This window comes from Stegostoma tigrinum, chromosome 6 (genome assembly GCF_030684315.1).
Source record: "Stegostoma tigrinum isolate sSteTig4 chromosome 6, sSteTig4.hap1, whole genome shotgun sequence".
Lineage (NCBI taxonomy): Eukaryota > Metazoa > Chordata > Chondrichthyes > Orectolobiformes > Stegostomatidae > Stegostoma > Stegostoma tigrinum.
In genome coordinates this window covers 73,182,735-73,204,053 of record NC_081359.1, presented here as the reverse complement: position 1 = coordinate 73,204,053, position 21,319 = coordinate 73,182,735, and the positions used below count along the sequence as shown (strand labels likewise).

The 21,319-nt window shown below is 37.6% G+C and overlaps 1 protein-coding gene across 3 annotated transcripts in view; it reads left to right on the top strand.

Annotated features, from left to right (window-relative positions):
• The window catches only part of xpo4 (exportin 4), a 121,549-nt gene that overhangs the window by 36,587 nt on the left and 63,643 nt on the right, over positions 1-21,319 (top strand). For 2 of the 3 annotated variants that reach the window (XM_048532223.1, XM_048532220.1), the window contains exons 2-7: positions 698-803; positions 1,910-2,051; positions 4,913-5,051; positions 11,784-11,900; positions 13,766-13,919; positions 17,498-17,610. In XM_048532223.1, the coding sequence (XP_048388180.1) occupies positions 698-803; positions 1,910-2,051; positions 4,913-5,051; positions 11,784-11,900; positions 13,766-13,919; positions 17,498-17,610 (771 nt within the window). The remainder of the gene's footprint in view (positions 1-697; positions 804-1,909; positions 2,052-4,912; positions 5,052-11,783; positions 11,901-13,765; positions 13,920-17,497; positions 17,611-21,319) is intronic. The other variant, XM_048532221.1, reaches the window with a different exon arrangement.

Below are 21,319 nucleotides of genomic sequence, written 5' to 3'. Positions count from 1 at the left end.
AACCTTGTTGTCTCGGATTCTCCAGCATCTGCAGTTCCTATTATCTCTCCTTTTGAGAGCAGATTTTGTGAAGAAACATTGTTCACCCAACAGTCATCTTGCTTGGCTCAGTAATCTATATACTCTTAGAGACTTTGTCACCAAGATCACAGTGTCACAAGGAGAGATATCCAAAAAGGATAGTATTCTCAACACCAGTGACACAGACATGTTTTATGATTATGGGATCTTCTTTAAAGGATTTTAATTTTCATAAGTAATATACTGATTCATGTCCTTACCCACTACACCTGTATATCTTCCCTGCAATTCAACTCATCATATACTTTACTACTTAGATGTTTCTAATTATTAACTATTTCAATATCCATATTATGAATCATCACTATCATAGTTTGTTTTACAATTCTCCTGTGGAGCCCAGGGGACACCTTGTTACATGAAAGATTATGCAAATATAAGTTATCGATTGAGTATTCGAAAACAGCGATCCTGGTTCACCATGTTGATAACTTATGCTTGTGCAAGTAGCTGCGAAGTTAGTGTGAGACTTGTATACCAGCTTCACATGTCTGTTGAACCTAATCAAAGTAAATTAAAATATGCAGCTGGGATACAGAATACTTGTACTTGGTTTTCTGCCAGTTTGTATGTTAAGTGACAACTGAATTTTTCTCTTATTTTCCTCTTCCCAAAGGCACCCCCATCCATGGTCAGTCATGAACAACGTCAACATGCAGAACACATATTCCTGTCATTTAGAAAATCAAAATCGCCGTTTGCAGTATGTAAACACATATTAGGTAAATCTGTCTTATTTCTATTTGCTTAATATCAAGATTACCGAAAAGTGAGATAATTTTCAATTTTCTTTATATAATTTTATATAAAGTCCAAAGGAAATCATTCCATCAACAGTGGTGAAAACACATATATGTGGAAACTGATAGTCTGCTTCGCTGTTTTTCAAAGAATTGTAATCTTTGGTCATTTTTTCTCTTTCCATGTGTGTCCAGTAAAACCATACACTTGCCACAGTATGAGAGTATAACTAGACAATCTATTGTCTGCTTTCTACCATTGTTAATATTCAGATAGTCACTACATGTGGAGCAGCAGCCTGGTGATAACTTGTCTTTTTTTTCTAATCTCCCTACCTTGGCTAGGCACACGTCAGTGTGGATAAAAGTGAAAGACTAGAGTTACAATCCCAGTCGATGGTATTACTGGGCAAGTCGGTAGTTAGAATGAAGTCAAATTTGGTTGTTTTTGTTTTCTTTCTTCTAGCTAATTTAGTCGTTATTGACTAAAGCAGTCTTATGAGGCTGCAGATTTTCTTTAACAGCAGAACATAAATTTGTTACACAAATTATGAAAACATTAAAAAAAACTGAACTATCTATATGTAGAACTGTTAGGAATAAGTTAAAACACACAGCAAGGCAAAGTTTCAACCTGTTTCCTGACAAAATCTGTTACAAAGTCTTGAATCCAGTGAAATTACTTCTCTATGTCAGATCCTAAAGTACTTGTTAACTGATTCTCCCCAGATACTTTACACCAAGCCTGTGTAGTGTGGTTCTGTAAACAGCTGGCAGAAAAGTTATGAATGTATTCAATTTACCTGTTTTCAGATTCCCTTTGTACTCAAAAATGGACTTCTCATCTGCCTTGTGAAATTGGCACCTCCCAATGTGAGAAATTTTGATTATGTACACAGTAACAAAATGTTAATGTTGTCCAATTCTTGCTCTTTGCAACACATATTTTGGTTTTGATATTGATACATAATACAGTAATAAAACATTTCCCACCATTGCTCAAGTGAAATTTGCCAGTGTAATGCTCTCTCTTTTTATCATTTGTTATAAGGGACAATGTCTCAAATTTTTGATTTTCTTTCTTGCAGAAACAAGTAAGGTTGACTACGTTCTTTTTCAAGCCGCGACAACCATAATGGAAGCAGTTGTGCGTGAATGGGTACTCTTGGAAAAAAACAGCATTGAGTCACTACGGACATTCCTATTAACTTACGTCTTACAAAGGCCTAAGTGCGTACCATGTATATTGAATCTTGAATATAATGGAAATTTATTATTGTAGTGAAGTACTCTAGTGGTTTTCCGAAGACTTCCATGAAATACTTTCTTTTATTATTGAAATTGGTTTGTCTTCAGAAATCTTATTGAAATTAAAAAGTAAGTTCAAGTTCACAAATAACCTGCCACTCAAACTGTGGAAGAATGTGGGCAGGCAATTGGCATTTGAATAGGTTATGAGAGAAAATCAGGTCATGCAGTATAAGTGACTTATTGGTTATCTTCAGATCAATTTCTTTCTTTTGTTACTAGAAGATTTAGTTAGTGGTGATCTGATAGAATCAAATTCTGCTTTTGGAAGAAAGTTTGTGTTGCTGCAGCATCCTGAAGACCATAAGGGCTGTAATTTAATGTTTAACCAAAATGTTATCCTTTAAATTAGTACAATTCTCATACGTAGAAAGAATATTTCTTCAGTACTCCATAACAATATGTTCAACAAACAGCAGGTAGAAACCTAGGTGTTTACTTGCATGCAGAGGAAATGTCTGCTATGAGGTAAGATTTGGAATAAAAGAAAATGTGAAATGCTGAGCAGGTCTGACAGCATCTGAGAGAAGAGAAACAGAATTAACATTTCAGGTGTGTGACCTTTCATTTTTATTTCAGATTTCCAGCATTCCCTGTATTTTGCTATTGATGAGGTAAAATCTTTTGTGTGAGTTGTCTTGAAATTCATTTGCTGATACCTGAATATATTACTGACATTCAACTCTAATCAGTTAGGACAGTGCTTCCCAAGCTTCTTCCCAGTTTAACTCCAATTTTGAGAGCTGAAAATTGTTGTGACCTCTGTGCAACAGGTTGTGGTAGTTGAGCGCAGGCCTTAGTTAGAGAGAGGGCACAGCTGTTAGAACCCAGTCAGAGCACCATGGCTGCCGTTGCTTCAGCGTAGAACTCGTGCCCCAAGTTTTCAGCTTGCAACCCTCTTTGAAGTTCGGATTTCATTTTGGAAAGCTCTGGATTAGAACCCATTCATTTGTGGACCTGAACTAGCTTCTTAAAATTTTCATTTGAATCAATGGATTTTGGGGTATGGAATGTAGTCTTACAATTTTAATTTATGCTCTAACTCATTTCCTGTCTGTCTCTTTCTCAGTCAGTCCCTCTCTGGACGCCACCTGTCCCTCCGTGGCCCTCACCCTCTTGGAATTTGTAGGTTTCTAGAAAATTCATCTTAATTTTTCTAAATGCCAGGGGCCTCCTTATTTGAGGAAGGATTTTTAGGCAACGGAGAAAGTGAAAAGAGTTTTACCAGATTGATCCCTAGGATAGTAGGACTGGCACATGAAGTGAGACTGGGCAGACTTAGGTCTATATTTCTTAATTTGCTGGGATGACTAGGCCAGCATTTATTGCCAATCCTTAATAATGTAGAGGGCCAGTTAACCACATTACTGTGCGTCTTGAATTACATGTAGGCCAGACCAGGTGAGGACATCAATTTCCTCCCCTAAAAGATGGGTTTTTCTGGCAATTGGCAAGACTTCAATGGTCATCATGAGGCTCTTAATTCCAGATCTTTTTTTATTCATATCGGTTGCCATGGTGGGACTAGAACCTGAGTCTTCAGAACATCACCTGGCTCTCTGGATTAATAGTCTTGAGATAATACCACTATTGCTATTGGCTCCCCTTATTCCACTTGTTGCAAAGGGAATCAAAAGGAAATTAGTTTTCGAGGTCTGCCTCAGTTTGCAATGTGACAGTGTATTTGTTCAGATCGCACCAAGACCAGAAGTTATCACTATAGATCTGAGATTACAAAGCCAATTGAAAGTTTACCTGACAAAAGTTCCATTGTAAAAATACTGAATTAATATCAGTAATACTGTAGTACCAGTACACACAATAGACAGTCACTTAATCATTTATCATTAAATAAACTTATCTATAGCCTTTGATTCCTTTAAGTATCAAAAGTTGATCTAAGTCCACCATGCATAAATGCACTGACATGTCTCCACTACTTCCTGGGAAGAAAATGCCAAATAACAGCCCTCTGACAGAAAAAAAAATACATTGCCTCATCCTCATCTTAAAATGGAGAGCTCTTATTTTTAATCTATGATCCCTAGTTCTAGTCTGTCTCACAAGATGAAACATCCTTCCACCCTGTAATGCCCCTCAAGATCTTGTATATTTCAATAAGGTCAACTTACACCTGAAATCCAATCAATGGATATAGGTCTGGACTGTCTAAACTTTCCCCATTGGATAACTCCCTCATCCCAAGAATGAGTTACGTTAATATTCTCTGTACTGCTTCAGATGCAGTTCTATCCATTTTCAAATATAGAGATCAAAACTGTAGAGAGCATTCCAGATGTGGTCTCATCAACTCTTTTAACAGTTGTAGTAAAACTTTATTTTTATATTCCATTCATGTTTGAATAATCTCCAAAATTTACCTTGCTGTAGCTTTATTTGCTGAGATTCATACCGCAGGGCACCCAGATCGCAGAGTCTCAGGTTCTGCAATCTGACTCCATTTAAGTAGCACACTGTTTTTCCTATTATTCTTGTCAAAGTCAACAAATTCACATTTGTCTATATTGTGCTCCGTCTGTCAATTTTTTTTGCCCACTCACTTAACCTATCTATATTCCATTGCTGACTGTTTGTATCATTCTCATAATTTATTTCGTTGCACGCGATATAGTTGGTAATCTGTAAGGATGAGTGCAAATGAGCTAGAAGATGATTGTTGTAATTTTCTTTTAACATATAATCTTTGTATGTGATCTTGCTCAAAGCCAATAAAGTTATTGAAAATTGTTTTTTAAAGGTAGTAAATGTTTGTTTCTTCATAGCCTTCAGAAATATGTTCGAGAACAGATATTATTAGCTGTAGCAGTAATTGTAAAGCGAGGCTCACTGGACAAAACCATTGTCTGCAACAGCATATTCCATGAAGTCAGCCACTTAATAAGCAGTGGTAACCCAGTGGTGGTAAGTACTCAATGCTCAATTTGATTTTCATACTGTTGCTGTTACTGCTCCTTTTCCTTGTACTATTTTTGTGCATGTTTGTCACCCATCAAAAGGTTTTACTTTGGCTTTTTCCTTGCAAGGCCTAGTGTGAAAATATTTTTAATTGCTAAAAAAGTGAATATGGGCGGGTAATATTCTAACATATCCAGTTGGAAACTGTCTAATTTTTCATCCAACCTTGAGAACTAATCATTTTTCATCTGTAATCTTTCTAACCTCAGCTGCCCCTCTGTCCAACGTTGTCAACTGGCCTCCATATTGTTTTAGCTCCTAGACATCCAACATCCTCAATAGACTCAATATTCACCATATATGGGACCAACACACTAGGGCAGCTGTATGTACCGTCTAAAAGATGGGCTCCAGCAGATTTATTAAGGTTGCTTTGACAGCATTTTCTTCTCCTGCAACATTTTAGGAACACCTTCACTTGGTTTTGCTATCAGGAAACCTGACATATATTGCCAATCCAAGATTACTGATGGGCCAAAATTCTGAAATCTGTATCTGGCACAACAGTGACAGCACCAGTATCACAAAGATATCAGTGGTTTGATGACAAGTTTGTTTCACTCTGGCTGTCCCACCCACTGCCATGCAACCTGCCGACCCCTGTCGTGCGCATGCACGCCCCCCCCACCCCCAATCAAATATGTAATTACTGCAGATATATGCACCCATTACAGTTCTGTATTCGGATTCCTTCAATTGAGACATCCATTTTGCCCATAAACTGTGAGCACACCCACATATTGATTTGGATAATACTACAGTAAAGGAAAAGGGAGGGGGCATTTCTGAACTGTAAAGAAAATTTCTTTGACCATTGTGTTCCCAATCTAATTAGTAAAGAGCGATTGCTGGATCTGGTGATGGAGAATGTGTTGGACCAGGTGCACCAAGTTTGTGTGAAGGAGCTTCTGGATAAGAGTGTTCGTTAATCATAACATTTAAATTAGTAATAGGGAAAAGGAAGGAGCAGTGTAAAGTAGAACTTCAAAACTGGAAGAATATTAATTTCAATGGGATAAGTGGCCTTTAGCCAGGGTAAAATAGAACTAAAGATTGATAGAGATCCTAAGATGTTGAGAACATGATGAAATCAAAAGAAAGGTCTGTATCATGCTTGTCAAGTGATTTCTTCAAACAACATCCAGGCCATATGCGTAAATTAATAGGATTAAGTATTGTGGAAAGTGAGACTGGCAAAGATGACATGAGAATAGAATGACAGTTAACATAAAAAGAAGCTCTCAAATCTTCTGCTGACATGAATGCAGTAAGCAGGAGATTAAGAGGTAGGATGGAACCTTTTCGAAGCAAAGGGAGTGATGCATGTTTCAGGGCACCGGGCAAGGCTAGAATACTTAATGGATTCTTTGTACTGATCTTTACTAAGTGAGAAAGGCATTAATGAATGCAAAAGGTCAGAACTTGAGGCCACTGCTTTTTGTTTAGGTTTTTTATTCATTCACAGGACATGGACATGGCTAACAAGACCAGCACTTGTTGTCCATCCCTAATTGCCCAGAAGGCAGTTGAGGGTCATCCCCCTTGCTGTGGGTCTGCTATTTATTAATGACCTAGGTATTGAAATACAACGTGAAATGTCAAAGTTTTTCAATGGTATCAAACTTGGAAGTGAGGCAAATAGTGAGACTGATGTCAGTTGACTGCAACAGGACGCAGGCCAGCAAAATGGACAGACAAGTGGTTGATGGATTTTCACAGTGATCAGTTTTGGAGGAGAGATCTAATTAGATTCATAAAAAAGTTGTCTTCTTCATAATTTTAGGAGAGAAAATTTTCTCTTAACATCAATTGTGAAGGGAGAAAAGGAATGTTTTTGTAAGTAATGGATTTATAATCTGTCTATACTACAACTAGGAAATATACCTGTGTAATATTCCTCCGCTCCTTGATCAGGATTCTCAGTCTCATATTGGAAGATTTTGGTTGATTCTATTACAAGTTATGGCTTTTACATTGAAAGTAACAAGATTATGAACAAATGATTAATCATGGAAAAATTTTGAATAATGTACAATTTTCACAAGCAATTGCTTTATGAACTATTTCACTCCCATGTAAACTTGAAGCATTAACCTTTTGTGTTACGTTAAAATTTGACTACTGTTCCGTACTGCAAAGATATAATGTTTGATACATCTTGATATTCTGTAACTAGGCTTGGATACGCTTAAACTACCAAGGTCAAGGTATTATTCATGTGTGGCATTTCTAAACTAAAATGTTGCAGCTGACCCAACAGCGTTACTTCAGCTGTTGTGTGCAACTGTATAAATAGAAACACACTGGTAACATACTTGCCGTGTACAGTGATTAACTAGGTAGGAAGACACATAGCAATTTCCCTCTAGACATTGGCTTCACAGACATAGCTTTGAACATTAACACTTTAGCAGACCCCACCTTGGCACCATATGGTCTGGGCTTTGAGCCAATTGCTTTGAAGTTATAACAATGCTGACAATGGCCTTTGAGATAAATCTACAGGGGGAGAGAAAGTATTGAGATTGATTCAAAATTGTCATTCCGAGAATGCATCGCATTTCCCCTGCAAGTTGTTGCTTGACTAATGTATGATTTCATAATTGTGTGTGCAACACTAAAACTGCAACAAAGCTATGACACTTTGAATCATCTCTTATTCAGCAGCGTTATTTTTATAACTTAAAGGGAAGGAACAATTTGAAATTTTATTTTTTTGCCACTGTAAATCAATTAAAGAAAAATGGAATTCCATGTATTGAAGTCCAGGTGAATTTGTTATTTGTAGAATTAGTATTCATTGGCGTAGACATGATGACACAAATGTTTTTTAACATGATCCAAAACACTGTCTGCCTCAGCTGTTGTTTTTTTGCCAACTTCATACATGCTTCTGTGCCAACAAGTGTTTTCAGATCTTCTGCCTCTGGTCACCTCTGCATCCCATTTTTCCTCTGTTCTATTTCAGTACTCGAACTTTCAGCTGTCTCTGCATGACACTATAGTACTCTTTCCCTAAATCAAGCCGCCTTGCTATCTTTCTGTTCTTTGAAAGACCTTAAGGATGCCTATCTTTTGACATTGCCTTTTGATCAGACACCAATCACTTCTCCCTTTGCTTAGCACCTTAGGGAATTTACTACATTATTGACGCTAATACAAATTATTAACGTCTTAATGAGTTACATTTTTATTCCTCTTGTTCATGGCTCAGGCATAATTTTTGACACTGTGAACCACACTGTCCTCGCTCAGTGTCTTTCTCATTGTCAACTTTTTTGTCTTCCTTAGTCCTAGAATAGCCAGATGCTGCCCAGCACTGATTTCGCTCTTCACCCCTCCATTATTGTCTCTGTAGTCCTTCCTAGGATCAGCCCTTGCCATCTTCATCCACTTAACCGTCATGTATAACATTGAAGACATCACTGAAATAACGTGATGCTGTCTTCATTATTCCTCTTGCACCCTCCACTAACTTGGTGATTTTAGATTACCTGGCAATTTTAGATAAACAACAATTACTCCAGTTAGACGTTGGATGACCAAAGTGCCATTACAAAATCTGTAACTTCACCATGGATTATTTCCCCTTTGCAGACTGTATGTGATTGAACCTTCTGTTTGCAACACTAGAATCCTATTTGATCCCAAGCTGAGTTACTGACAATATAACCTCTTTAACAAGGTGGCTTACTTTCCCTCTCGTAATATTGTTCACTTCTTTTTGTTTGTCTTACTTTCTGCCTGAACAATTTCACTGCTCTCCTGGTCTACCTCTCATTAATCTTTCATTCATAATTTGCATCTACTGTATGTACTACGTACCCTTCATCTACCATTGGGGTGCTCACTGATCTGTATTGGTTCCCAGTCCCCAAATGCCTCAGATTTAAACTCTTCCATAGCCTATTTCTTCAATCCTTGGCAGATTCAACATTCCTTTCATTCTAGCCCCTTAGTACTCCAGTTCCACCATCCCCAGCCTTTGTGCCACTGTTGATAACGATGGCTTTGGCTGAGTGTCGACAAATCCCTTCTGAAACTTTTGCACATACAACTCCTTTGAGGACCACCCTTAAAGTGCACCTCTTTGACTAAACTTTTAGTCACCTCTTATTTTAGAGCTGTGCTTACTTTTAGTTAATATGTAAGGCACATATGTTTGATCAGTAGGACTGTCATAATGGAGCTGATTCTGTCCTGTTCTGATGTTTATACACTTCCAGCAGTTGATTGCAGTAGAAACTGAGAGATTTGTTCTATTTTCCCCTTAGACAGGGATTATGGCATTTGTTGTAAAAACTAGCTGATGTCTATGAATTTATGCTCTGGATCTGTATGGTCAGTTATTGACTGGGTAACCATATTAAGCAATTCATTCAGGGGTTGATGTCCAAACTTAGGAGTAAGTCAGTTTTTATGTACGTAGAAGTTTCTTGCTTAAGGATAATGATTTTTGTGCAAGTTTTGAATCTCCAGTCAAATTGCCGTACGTACTGTATGTATGTGGTATAATTCCAACTTGGCTCAGATGGTCACATGTTCACCTCTGTACGAAAGGATTTTTTTGGTTGAATTCTTGGTCCGGGGCTTGAGTCTACAACCTAAGCTGACTCTGCAATGTTGTGCCATCTTAGTAGGTGTTGTCTTCCAGATGGCCATCAAAGCAGCTGTTAACAAGGATGTTCAAGGTATATTAGCAATCAGAGAACTTGATTTTTTTCCTAGTATTCTGATTATTTTCCTTTAACTAGCGACACAAATTAAAAATGATTAACTGGTTCCTTCTGGAATTTTATATGCACAAAATAAACATCATGCTTGTCTAGTTTTTTTACAAAGTCATTCCCACTGAAATGTGTACAGTTTACTTTCCAATTTCCAGCATTTGATTTAATAATGAAAGCAGAGAACACCTGTCATAATCAATGCTAATCAACATCCATTTTATACAATACCTAATCTATTGTTAAATATCCTCAGTCATATTTAGTATTAACCATATCCGAACTATACAGTCCATTCTTATTTTTTTCTTGCACACAGCTACTTGCTTTGCAAGTTAACGGCATTCATAAAATAAAAATGAGTACAACTGTTAGGTGCAAATTTGCTTTCTGAATTAAAATCAAGATCTTTTAATTAAACAATTTAAGAGCCAAAGATGCAGTAATACCTTGTTTGAAAGCTTCTCTTTTTAAAACAAAATACATGGTCCTAATATCTGTGATGTGTCACTGTTAAGTTAGCCTTATTAGCATGCCCTTTCCATAGTGCTGTTTACATTAGTATGATATTTGTCAGTCCCATTAAATCCTGGCTCTCGGCAAGTTGTTCTAGCTCTTTCTTGAAGATAGTCTAACTGCATATAGTCATACCAGGCTTAATGGACAATGGTTGTATTGTTGGAGATCGGTCATCTCAGCTCCAGAACACTTCTGCAATAATTCTCAGGCATGTGTCCTAGGTCCAACCATCTTCAGCCTCTTTATCAAAGAACTTCCATCCATCTTAAGGTCAGAAGCCCAGATCTACATTGAAGGTTGTATAATATTTAGCATCATTTGTGATTCCTCAGCTATTGAAACAGCCCAGCATATCCAAATGTAGCAAGGTCTAGACAACATCCAGGCTTTGGCTGAACAGTGGCTAGTAACATTTGCGCCACGCAAATACCAAGTAATGACTGTCACAGGTAAGAAACAATCTAATAAATGCCCTAATCCATTGCTATTGCTGAGTACCCCACTATCTACATCCTGGGGTTACCTTTTATCAGAAACTGAACTGACTAGCCATTATAAATACGGTGGCTAAAAATGCGGGTCTCGGGTTAGGAATCCTGCACCTCCTGACTCCCCAGTGTTTGAAGATCATCTACAAAGCATAAATCAGTAGTGTGTTGGAATGCTCCCCACTGGCCTGAAAGAACGTAGCTTCAACAACACTGGGAAGGAGATGTGATTAGCATCACATACACAAATATCCACTGGTTCCACCACCAGTGCTGAGTAGTAGCAGTGTGTACAATCAACAAGATGCACTCTAGAAATTGACCCAAGCTCCATACGCATCAAAACCATGATCACTTCCACCCAAATGACCAAGGGGAGCAGAGGCATGGGAACACCTGCAGGTTACCCTTCAGGTTACTCACCACCCTGACTTGGAAGTATATCACTGTTCCTTTGTTGTTGAGTCAGAATCCTGGAATTCCCTCCCTGTTGGCATTGCAGTTCCCTCTAGAGCACTTGGACTATAATGGATCAAAAAAGCAGCTCACCACGACCTCACTGGCAACTAGGGATGGGCAATAAATGCTGGCCCTACCATCAACACCCACATCATGTGTGAGTAATTTATAAAAAAATGATTTTTCCCAACACCATCTGCCTGAAAATCAAGGAAATGTATGGCAGTTATGCTGCCTGTGGCATTTCATTCCAGCTATTGCAGGTTCTTCCCAGATCTTGACATTTCTCACCTGTCCTTTACTGCTTTCTTCTCTGGACTATTGCTTTCAACTACCATCACACTCCTCCTTCCACTTCTCTTTTTCTCCTCATATAGCCTCATGCAACTTTACAATGATGCTACCAATATCTGTTGTCTGTTTTGTTTTTAATATTGTACTTAATATAACTGTAAACATTAACATTGCTTGAACTTGTCTTGCAGCAGACATTGGCGTGTTCAATCCTAACAGCATTGTTAAGTGAGTTCTCAAGTTCCACTAAAACCAGCAACATTGGTCTCAGCATGGAATTCCATGGAAGCTGCAAGAGAATATTTCAGGTAAAGATTGTGGCAATGTGCATTGTCATAAACTAAAATGGTATAGGTTTTAGAAAGTAATGAAACTGCATATCTGAATACACAGACCATTATGTCCAGCATTCTTTGAGTTGGACCATTATTTCTGATTTTAAAAGCTGAAAGTTGTAATAAATGAATATTAGAAGATAAGTTTAATATTTCAAACCCTTGCATTTTAGTGTCTTTTTGTCATTCATGCTCATTTTGAGATAATCACCAGACCCAGACTGCAAATATATTCTAAACTTTATGGTACACTTGTACCCTTGGCTTGAGGTTGTTATTTCACTTGTCGCCTTAATTGTTTTATGTGATAGCAACATATCTGAAAGCTGCTGCAACAATTAGAAATACATAGTGAGTTAGGCATGAGAAGGAGAGAACTGTTTTGAATTAACTTGTGGGAAACTAAATAAAAGTCAGGTGCAGCTGGAGTGACTAGCTATTTTATCCTCTAATAGTTTTAAAATATGAACATATGAATAACCCCAAATGGGACAGGGCTATTTAGTCTTGTAGCATCTTTATTGCTGGGGCCAGATGTTATTAGAGTTGTAATTACATTTTTCTTCTTTTTGTGTTGTTACTTTTTGTTCTCAAAATGATCATGTACTCCTGAAAAGCATTGTTATTTTATTTTGTTTTGATTTTATATAACAATTTGCACGATTCCTCAAGGAAAGCTTGGTAACTGTCCTTCTCAGTCATGTAGTCTGTTTCTTTGGGGCTGTCATTTGAAACCTTCTTGTTCTTATTGTTTTGCTTTTTTTGAGGGTACAGTTTCATTTGCTAGTTTTTTGCTCTCTTGCCCTTTAGCAAATAATGTAAGTTAATGAGCATTGCAGTTGAATGTCAGAGACTGCATCACAGGAAAACCCAATCCTATCTTTAAATACCTTTTCCTCGTCAACCTGTTCAAAGATGTTTTGACACGTGTTTGGAACAGTTGGGACTTAAATCCAGGCCTTCTGACTCACATGTAGGGACACTACCACTGCTCCACAAGATCCCTCCTGTCCCATCTTTAGTCAATGTACTTCTAGCAGGACTGTTAATTAGCAATTGTGAACAAGACTCAGATCTAGTTTTTTCTCTCCTCGACTGAAAGGCACAAAGATCAGTTACAGTGCCTTGCTTTTTTTATCCTCATTGAGTCCAAAGATGTGCATGTTAGGTGGACTGACTATGCTAAATTGTCCGTAGTGTTCAGGGCTGTCTAGGTTAGGTGCATTAGCCAAGGGAAATGTAGGGTTACAGGGATAGGTAGGGCAATGGGTCTGAGTGGGATGCTGTTCGGAGGTTTGGTGTGGACTTGTTAGACTGAATGGCCTGTTTTCGCACTGGGGATTCTGTGATCAACTAATTCAACACAAATCTGGGACTTATCTAGAAAAAGGCCAAATACAATACTCAGATTTTCACTTAATAGATTGCCATTTAAAAGGTGGCCAAATTCATCCAATGATCCATCAGGGAGGGCACCAAACTTACCAACAAATTCTACAGTGTTATCTTTGTGCTGCTCCCTATTGTCTAAATTCAGAATTAAAAAAAGAGAAAGAAGGAAATGCAATCCAAAGCACACTGGAACATGGGATTGTACTTAAACTGTTCATATTTGAAGTTGTTTCAATTGTTTTCTAGTGACAAATGTCTCCATCATCATTACTCTGAATGCTTTTCCTGAACATTAGACAAAATGAAAGTAGAGACAGGATGACTATAATAGACTTTAAGCCTAGCTTTAAATAAAAATCAGACAGCCAGAATCATAATACGTATTGGTATTGAATTTAACTAGATCACGTGTGTGTTTATTTTTGCTCTTGTTACCAAACATACAGGAGGATGACCTTCGCCAGATATTTGTTTTGACGGTTGAGGTGCTTCAGGAATTCAGCCGACGGGAAAACCTCAGTGCTCAGATGTCTTCGGTATTTCAACGTTACCTTGCACTTGCTAACCAAGTCTTGAGCTGGAACTTTCTTCCACCGAATTATATCCTTCCTCGAGCTTCACTTTTATTTTTTTTGTGTTGGAGGTGTGTTGTGTTAGTTTGTTTTGTGATTGGAGGGATAATAATGGTTGGTTGCGTTTGAAGAGTATTTTTAACTCATTTTGGTTGAAGTGAAGTTTCATTTTCATTCATCCATAGACACACTCTCTTTATGCACTACGGATCACAAATTTCCTGGGTAGAATTTCTCTTCTACTATGTTAGCTTATCATAGAACGGGGATGTGGCAGTGCACCCTTGGCTGGAGAAGGGTAGATGAGCTGGAATTCCAGTTCCTTCCAACCTGTCCTGAAGAAGACTCACTGGCCTCAAAATGTTAACTCTGCTTTCTTTCTAGAGATACTGCCAGACCTGCTGGGTTTTTCCAGCAACTTCTGCCTTTGTTTCAGATCTTCAGAATCTGCAGATCTTTGTTTCATTCTCGACTCTTGATCATTTTCTGATGGAATTTCTTTTGTGTGGGATGATTGGGAGAGAATGGGATTTGATTTTAGTGTCATGGTCTCTTCCCAAAATCAAATAGCCGGCTATTATGCAAATCTGAAGTTGTGAGCTTTGATGGAGGGCAGTACACATCCTATGAAGCAGCACCACGTAAGGATTCAATATCTTCAGGAGTAAAGAACAAAAGAAAACCAAAAGGAAGGAAGAGAAAGCATTGTAAGTTGCAGTTCTGCTCTTAAAATAATCAAATTAAACAGTTATTGTTAGTTTTTCATTTTATAAGCTATGGTTATTTGAGAAAATTTTTTATAAAAAAGAATGAAAATTGGCTGACCCTTGACTGCAAAAGTTAGAATGGATAATTATAAAATGTTGGATTTAACAAGCATATAAATTCCAAGGATAGTATGCAGTAGAAGATGCTGCTCTCCCTTATGCTGGATTATACTATGGTAAGTAAAAATCTGATGATTTATGTCAATCCTTACGCTCAGTTTGTGTACCTTTATCTAACTAGCAATTGCTAGTTCTTTGAGCATTGTGAACTAAATAGCATAGTAATCCTATGGTGCCAAAATTGTCATCAGAGCATTAGTATGAATTGTTTTACTAAAAATAACAGTATGTAACTGCTAAATATTATGGCTAGTTAAATAGTGCCAAATCTAACTGCTTTGAAGAGATCATGAGTTGACTAGTATAGTTCTGATCATTTGAGGCAAGTGAACGGCAAGTGAACATGTTAAAATTTGACTATTTTCCTTTAATCCTTGCTAAGAAATCTGTAACTTACTGCTTATACATACTACATCTTTGAGAGAGTGTTTTTTTTCCATAATCCAACAAACTGAAAACCCTGTATATTGCACATGGGCAGTTATCTGCAGTGATCATTGAGAAATCTCACAGATCTGTTAACATCCTAGACATCCAAAGTGATTTTTGTTATTATTTTAATCATCACTAAAGACTAGGGCTGTGTTTAAGATATGGATCAAATTTTTATTTTCAACCTCTTAATCAGATGTTTGAAAATATATTTCTGATTCCTATATAAGTGTTTCTGAGAAGAGACATTTATTTTAATGTGAATTCACTATGCGTATGCTTAAACCTTAAGTGCAATTATCTGTAGTATTGGGATTATATCCTGAAACTTAATTGTAACATAATTGCATACCAAATATTGATGTAACTTGTGACGTAAAAAGGTAGAAAACTATTGTTGTTTCAACTGTTACCTGTATTCTTGGCCAAATGAGTGCACAGACTTTGCCAGAGCACAATTAAAATCTGTGGAATGCCTCCCAAGTCAGAAGAGCCAAACAATGCATGAGTGCCGCAGGCCCAAGCTATATATAGGTGTTCCTTTCAAGTCGGATGCTCTTCAGCTGTGCTGTTATTATTATGTGCTCTTCACAGTTTTCTCTAAACGTATGAAGTAATTATCATGTAACTTTAGTCAGAAGTAAAATTTGCCAGACCTCCAGCAGCAGTAAAGATATTGCTAATAGGTATGTAGGATTTTTACTTGTGTTTAGTTTTCCCATCACAGTCAGTTTCAAAGATTAGATTGAGAGATTAATGTCTCCATATGAAGTAGCATGTTAATTAATTTTGGTATTCATGAAGGAAACATAGTTCTGTCTTCTTTAGGTTTCCACATGCATTTGTTGATCATGTTGAGTAACTACTTCTAGTGGAGCTAATTGATGTGAAATTATGCTGGTCATTTGTCAGTTTTCTTTAAAATTAAGCATTGAATTTTATTTTTAAGTCAGCTATAAATAATAGCAATCAGGCAATCTAATCTTGCCTTTTATGTTGTTAGGCCTGTAGTGTCTGTGTTGCGCAGTCATTTATACTAAAATGAAAATCCAAGTATGCTGGTGTATCTGAGATTCGTGTGCATGATTGTGTCTACGGCGCGAAGTCTCCACGTTGTGTAATGATGAAAATATATGTTTAAGCAGCTTTTGTGTTTATTATGATTTTAAACAGACACATTTCATTCCAAGATTGGTCCAGAGAGTATACATCAAGAAAAATTAAATAAAGGTGGCATGTTAACTTCTTAGAAACTACAACTTACAAGGGTTTAGGAGCTAATGCAGGAAAGTTGATATGAGGAATATCAGATCAGTCATGATCCTATTGAATGTGGAGCAGGCTTGAGGGACAGAATGGCCTATTCCTGTTCCTATTTCTTATGGTCTTAAATATTTGCAGTCTGCAGTAAAAAATTATGTATACCTAGTGCTTTTCACACCTCTGACCATTTCAGAATGTTTTACAGCTGATTAAGTATTTTTGAATTGTAGGCATTGTTCTAATGTAGGAAAAGATAAGAAAACACTTTTTTCTTCGCATGGTAAGGAGGTAATGAGACAAATAACTGGATAATTTGTGCTTCATGATCAATTCTAGGATGTGTAAGCCATCAAGATTTCTTCGCTTTGTGTATTGTCATGAGAATTCACCCGTCTACCTTAGAAGGCAAGACAGATTAATGTTTCATATGAAAGTCCACATCACTGACAGTGCAGCACACCCTCAGGATTGCAATAAAGCATTTGTCTTCACGATATGCTCAAGTTGAGTGGGGCTTGAACTCATGACCTCTGACTCAGGCAAGAGTACGACCACCCAGCCAAGACTGACACCTGTTGCGTGTACAAGTGCAGCATCAAAAGAGTGCCACAGACTAATGACTGCAGTTGTCATTAATAAGTGAACGTTTAACTTTAGTGAATATTAAAAATGGTCATGGTCTATTAGGGAGGAAAAAAGCTATAATATCACAAATCAAGGCATCTGTTAATTAAAACTTCTTTTTCTGCCCCCTTGTCATTTTAGATGCTGTGCTTATTCATGTGATCATATCACAATGGAATGCCACGTGATTGTAATCAAACTTTTATCTGCAACCACTCATGGGTCTTGTTTCTGAACAGTTAAATGCTTTTATTGCTTGTCCTCATGCTGTAGTTATTCCATGTATTTAACATGGCTTAAAGTTTATTTCCATTACATTCTCCCTCTGAAGTCATGTTAGTAGTAGCTAGGAAGTATTTGTCCCAGTAATGCTCCTCTATTGACCTTGACTCCAGATAACTGGGCAGGCATTATATAGCTATGTTTGAATCCTCCCAAAATGTGATGTTAAAGCCAACAGAGTCCTGGCGAGAGACACTTCTGGACAGCAGAGTTATGGATCTCTTCTTTACAGTAAGTAGTATTCCAAATTTGTATTCAGTAATTGGGTTGAAGATCAAGAGAAGCTGTATTGTTGTAATGTTTGCATTTTCTTTTAATTACTGGTTGTGTTATGTTGGAGTCCATCTCCCCTACTCTTGAAAGAATTTTTAAAAGTTATTTGTATATTTTAATAATTTTGCAAGAACTTAGGATATAGTCACGTATACTTTTGTTGCTTATCTACTGTTAAGTTTGTTCCAGAAGCTATGGTGTATATAATGTCAAATAGGAGATGGAGATAATTGTCTTGATTAAAATTGCTTAGAATTAAAATTTTCTACCACAACTAATTAAATAAGGAAACTAATAAGTATGTGTCTTGGAATGTCTTTAAATTTGTACATTGCAACATTATTGAATATTAAAAACTGTATCATCCCTTTGACCTTGAGATACTACACTGTTAATCCGAAAACATTTCTTGGCTGCCAAAAATCAAATCTGAGAATGGGTCTGGATTTGTGGGGCATTGGCACCAATGCTGAAGCAAATGGGATGCAATTATATTGTTGGAATGGTCATCACTGAACTGTGCTGGAACCGTTTTTCAACTGAGTCATATAATAGTAGAGAGGGCTAAATAGTGGGTGCGAGAGATTAAAGAGATGATGTGATAATTTCGAGAGGACAAGGTAAAACCAAAAAAACGTATAAGGAAGTTGGTAATCTGAGTTTGGTAGGAAGGGACAGAGTGTACAATTTAGAGTACACATGCAGATGAGGCCAGAAAGTCAAAAATAAGAAGAAGACAGAGTGCATTTGATTCTAAAACATGTACTTAACATTTGCAACCAGATGAATTGATGAAAGTAAACAGGTATGATTTAATTCCCAATAGAAAGATATGGCTGCAGAGTGACCAAGACTTGAAATTGAATGTTCAAAGACATTCAGTATAAGGATAGACCAAAACTAAAAGGTGATGACAGGGAATCATAGATCAAAAGATCAAGATGTAGAATCACTTAGGGCGAATAAACCTCAAGTAATGGTAAAAGTTGTTTATAGACTACTAGAACATGCTGGCAATGAATGGCATGATATAAATTAGGAAATTGGAGAATTATGAACAAGGTTAACACGGTAATCATTGGGATTTTAATCTGTATACAGAATGGAAAAACTTAGTTTCAGTACTGTATTGGATAAATTTGTAGAATGTCTACAAAATGGTTTCCTAGAACTGGATGTTGAGCAAACAGTTAATTTGCTGACAGTTATTAACCAATGGGTGCAGTTTCCATCACAATGTCTCTGCCAATCCAAATCCACTTGCCAACCAATCAGCGCAGTCCCCTTCTGCAGCATAAATGTTATTCTTGCTTTTCATTGGTACATGTGAATTGTCTTGATAAGTGCAAGATGAAAAATATTTACAGAATGTGTTTAGTTTTTAGCAATATTTGAATTACGTGGCATTCAGGTACAAAAGCTCCACTCACCCAAGAAAAGTTAACAAGAGTTGAGGACTGTGTCAGATCGGAGGGAAGGGCTTATAAAGTTGCCAAAATAAATAGTCTGAGGAATGGAAGCATTTTAGAATTCAGCACAGGAGGACTAAGAAATTATTGAAGTAAATACAGTATGGAAGCAAATTCATTAGAAGCGTAAATAATGAACTGTAAAACTTTCTAAGAGTATTTTATAAAAAGAGAAGGCTAGCAAAGGCAGGTGTGGATCCACAATAGGCACATAGAGGAGAATACGTGAAAGGAATAAGAAAATAAGAGAAACTGATTAAATACTTCGTGTCAGTCCCCACAGATGATTAAAAAAAAAACGCTTCCAGGAATGCTAGGGAACCGAGGACTACCAAGAATGGAGAGGTGAAAGAAATTAGTATTAGTCAAAAATTGGTACTGGAGAAAATAATAGGGTAGAAAATTGATAAATCTCCCACATTGAATGGTCTATGTCCTAGAGTGTTGAATGGGGTACTATTTTTAGAGAGAGTGATATATTTATAATCTGCAAAGTTCTCTGAACCTTCTGCTCCTGCAGATTGGAAGGCAGCGAATGTAACCCCACTACCTCACCATCATTTTCTTTTGGTCTATCCTTCCCAGTATTTAAGAAAGGAGGGAGAGACAATATGAGGAACTAACCTGACATCAGTGGTAGGGTAAAAGATGGGTTTTATTTGAAATGATTCGACAACTTAGGAAATAATGATTGGATTTGGCAGAATCAATATGGATTTATAAAAAAAGCATATAATGTTTGACAAATCTGGAGTTTTTTTTGAGGACGTAACCAGCTGATTGAGGAGATTCCAGTGGATGAGATATGTTTGGATTTTCAAGAGGCTTTTAATAATGTCCCAGACAATATGATGAGGGAATAGTAGGTGTTGATGCCCAGAGGGCATTGGGTATTCTGCAGAGTTACTGAAAACCAACAGGCAGCTCAGCAAGCAATGAGGAAGGCAAATGGTATGTGGGCTTTATTGCAAGAGGATTTGAGTACAAGAGTAAAGAAATTTTAGTATAATTTTAGAGTCTTGCTGAGACCACACCTGAAATGTTCTCTGCAGTTTTAGTCTCTGTGACTGAGGAAAGAGTGCAAAAAAAATCACCATATTCACTAATTCCTGGAACGGTGAGATTGACCAATGAGCAGCGATTGATGAGACTGAACCTATGTTTTCTAGAGTTTAGAAGGATAAGGAATATCATTGAAGCATGCAAAATTCTTATAGGGCTCAATGGGGCAGCTGCAGGCAAGATGATTTCCTTGGCTTGGCGATGGTGTCCGCAACCAGGATCAAATTAGAACATAGAACATAGAACAGTACAGCACAGAACAGGCCCTTCAGCCCACAATGTTGTGCTGACCATTGATCCTCATGGATGCACCCTCAAATTTCTGTGACCATATGCATGTCCAGCAGTCTCTTAAATGACCCCAATGACCTTGCTTCCACAACTGCTGCTGGCAACGCATTCCATGCTCTCACAACTCTCTGCGTAAAGAACCTGCCTCTGACATCCCCTCTATACTTTCCACCAACCAGCTTAAAACTATGACCCCTCGTGCTAGCCATTTCTGCCCTGGGAAATAGTCTCTGGCTATCGACTTTATCTATGCCTCTCATTATCTTGTATACCTCAATTAGGTCCCCTCTCCTCCTCCTTTTCTCCAATGAAAAGAGACCGAGCTCAGTCAACCTCTCTTCATAAGATAAGCCCTCCAGTCCAGGCAGCATCCTGGTAAACCTCCTCTGAACCCTCTCCAAAGCATCCACATCTTTCCTATAATAGGGCGCCCAGAACTGGACGCAGTATTCCAAGTGCGGTCTAACCAAAGTTTTATAGAGCTGCAACAAGATCTCACGACTCTTAAACTCAATCCCCCTGTTAATGAAAGCCAAAACACCATATGCTTTCTTAACAACCCTGTCCACTTGAGTGGCCATTTTAAGGGATCTATGTATCTGCACACCAAGATCCCTCTGTTCCTCCACGCTGCCAAGAATCCTATCCTTAATCCTGTACTCAGCTTTCAAATTCGACCTTCCAAAATGCATCACCTCGCATTTATCCAGGTTGAACTCCATCTGCCACCTCTCAGCCCATCTCTGCATCCTGTCAATGTCCCGCTGCAGCCTACAACAGCCCTCTACACTGTCAACGACACCTCCGACCTTTGTGTCGTCTGCAAACTTGCTGACCCATCCTTC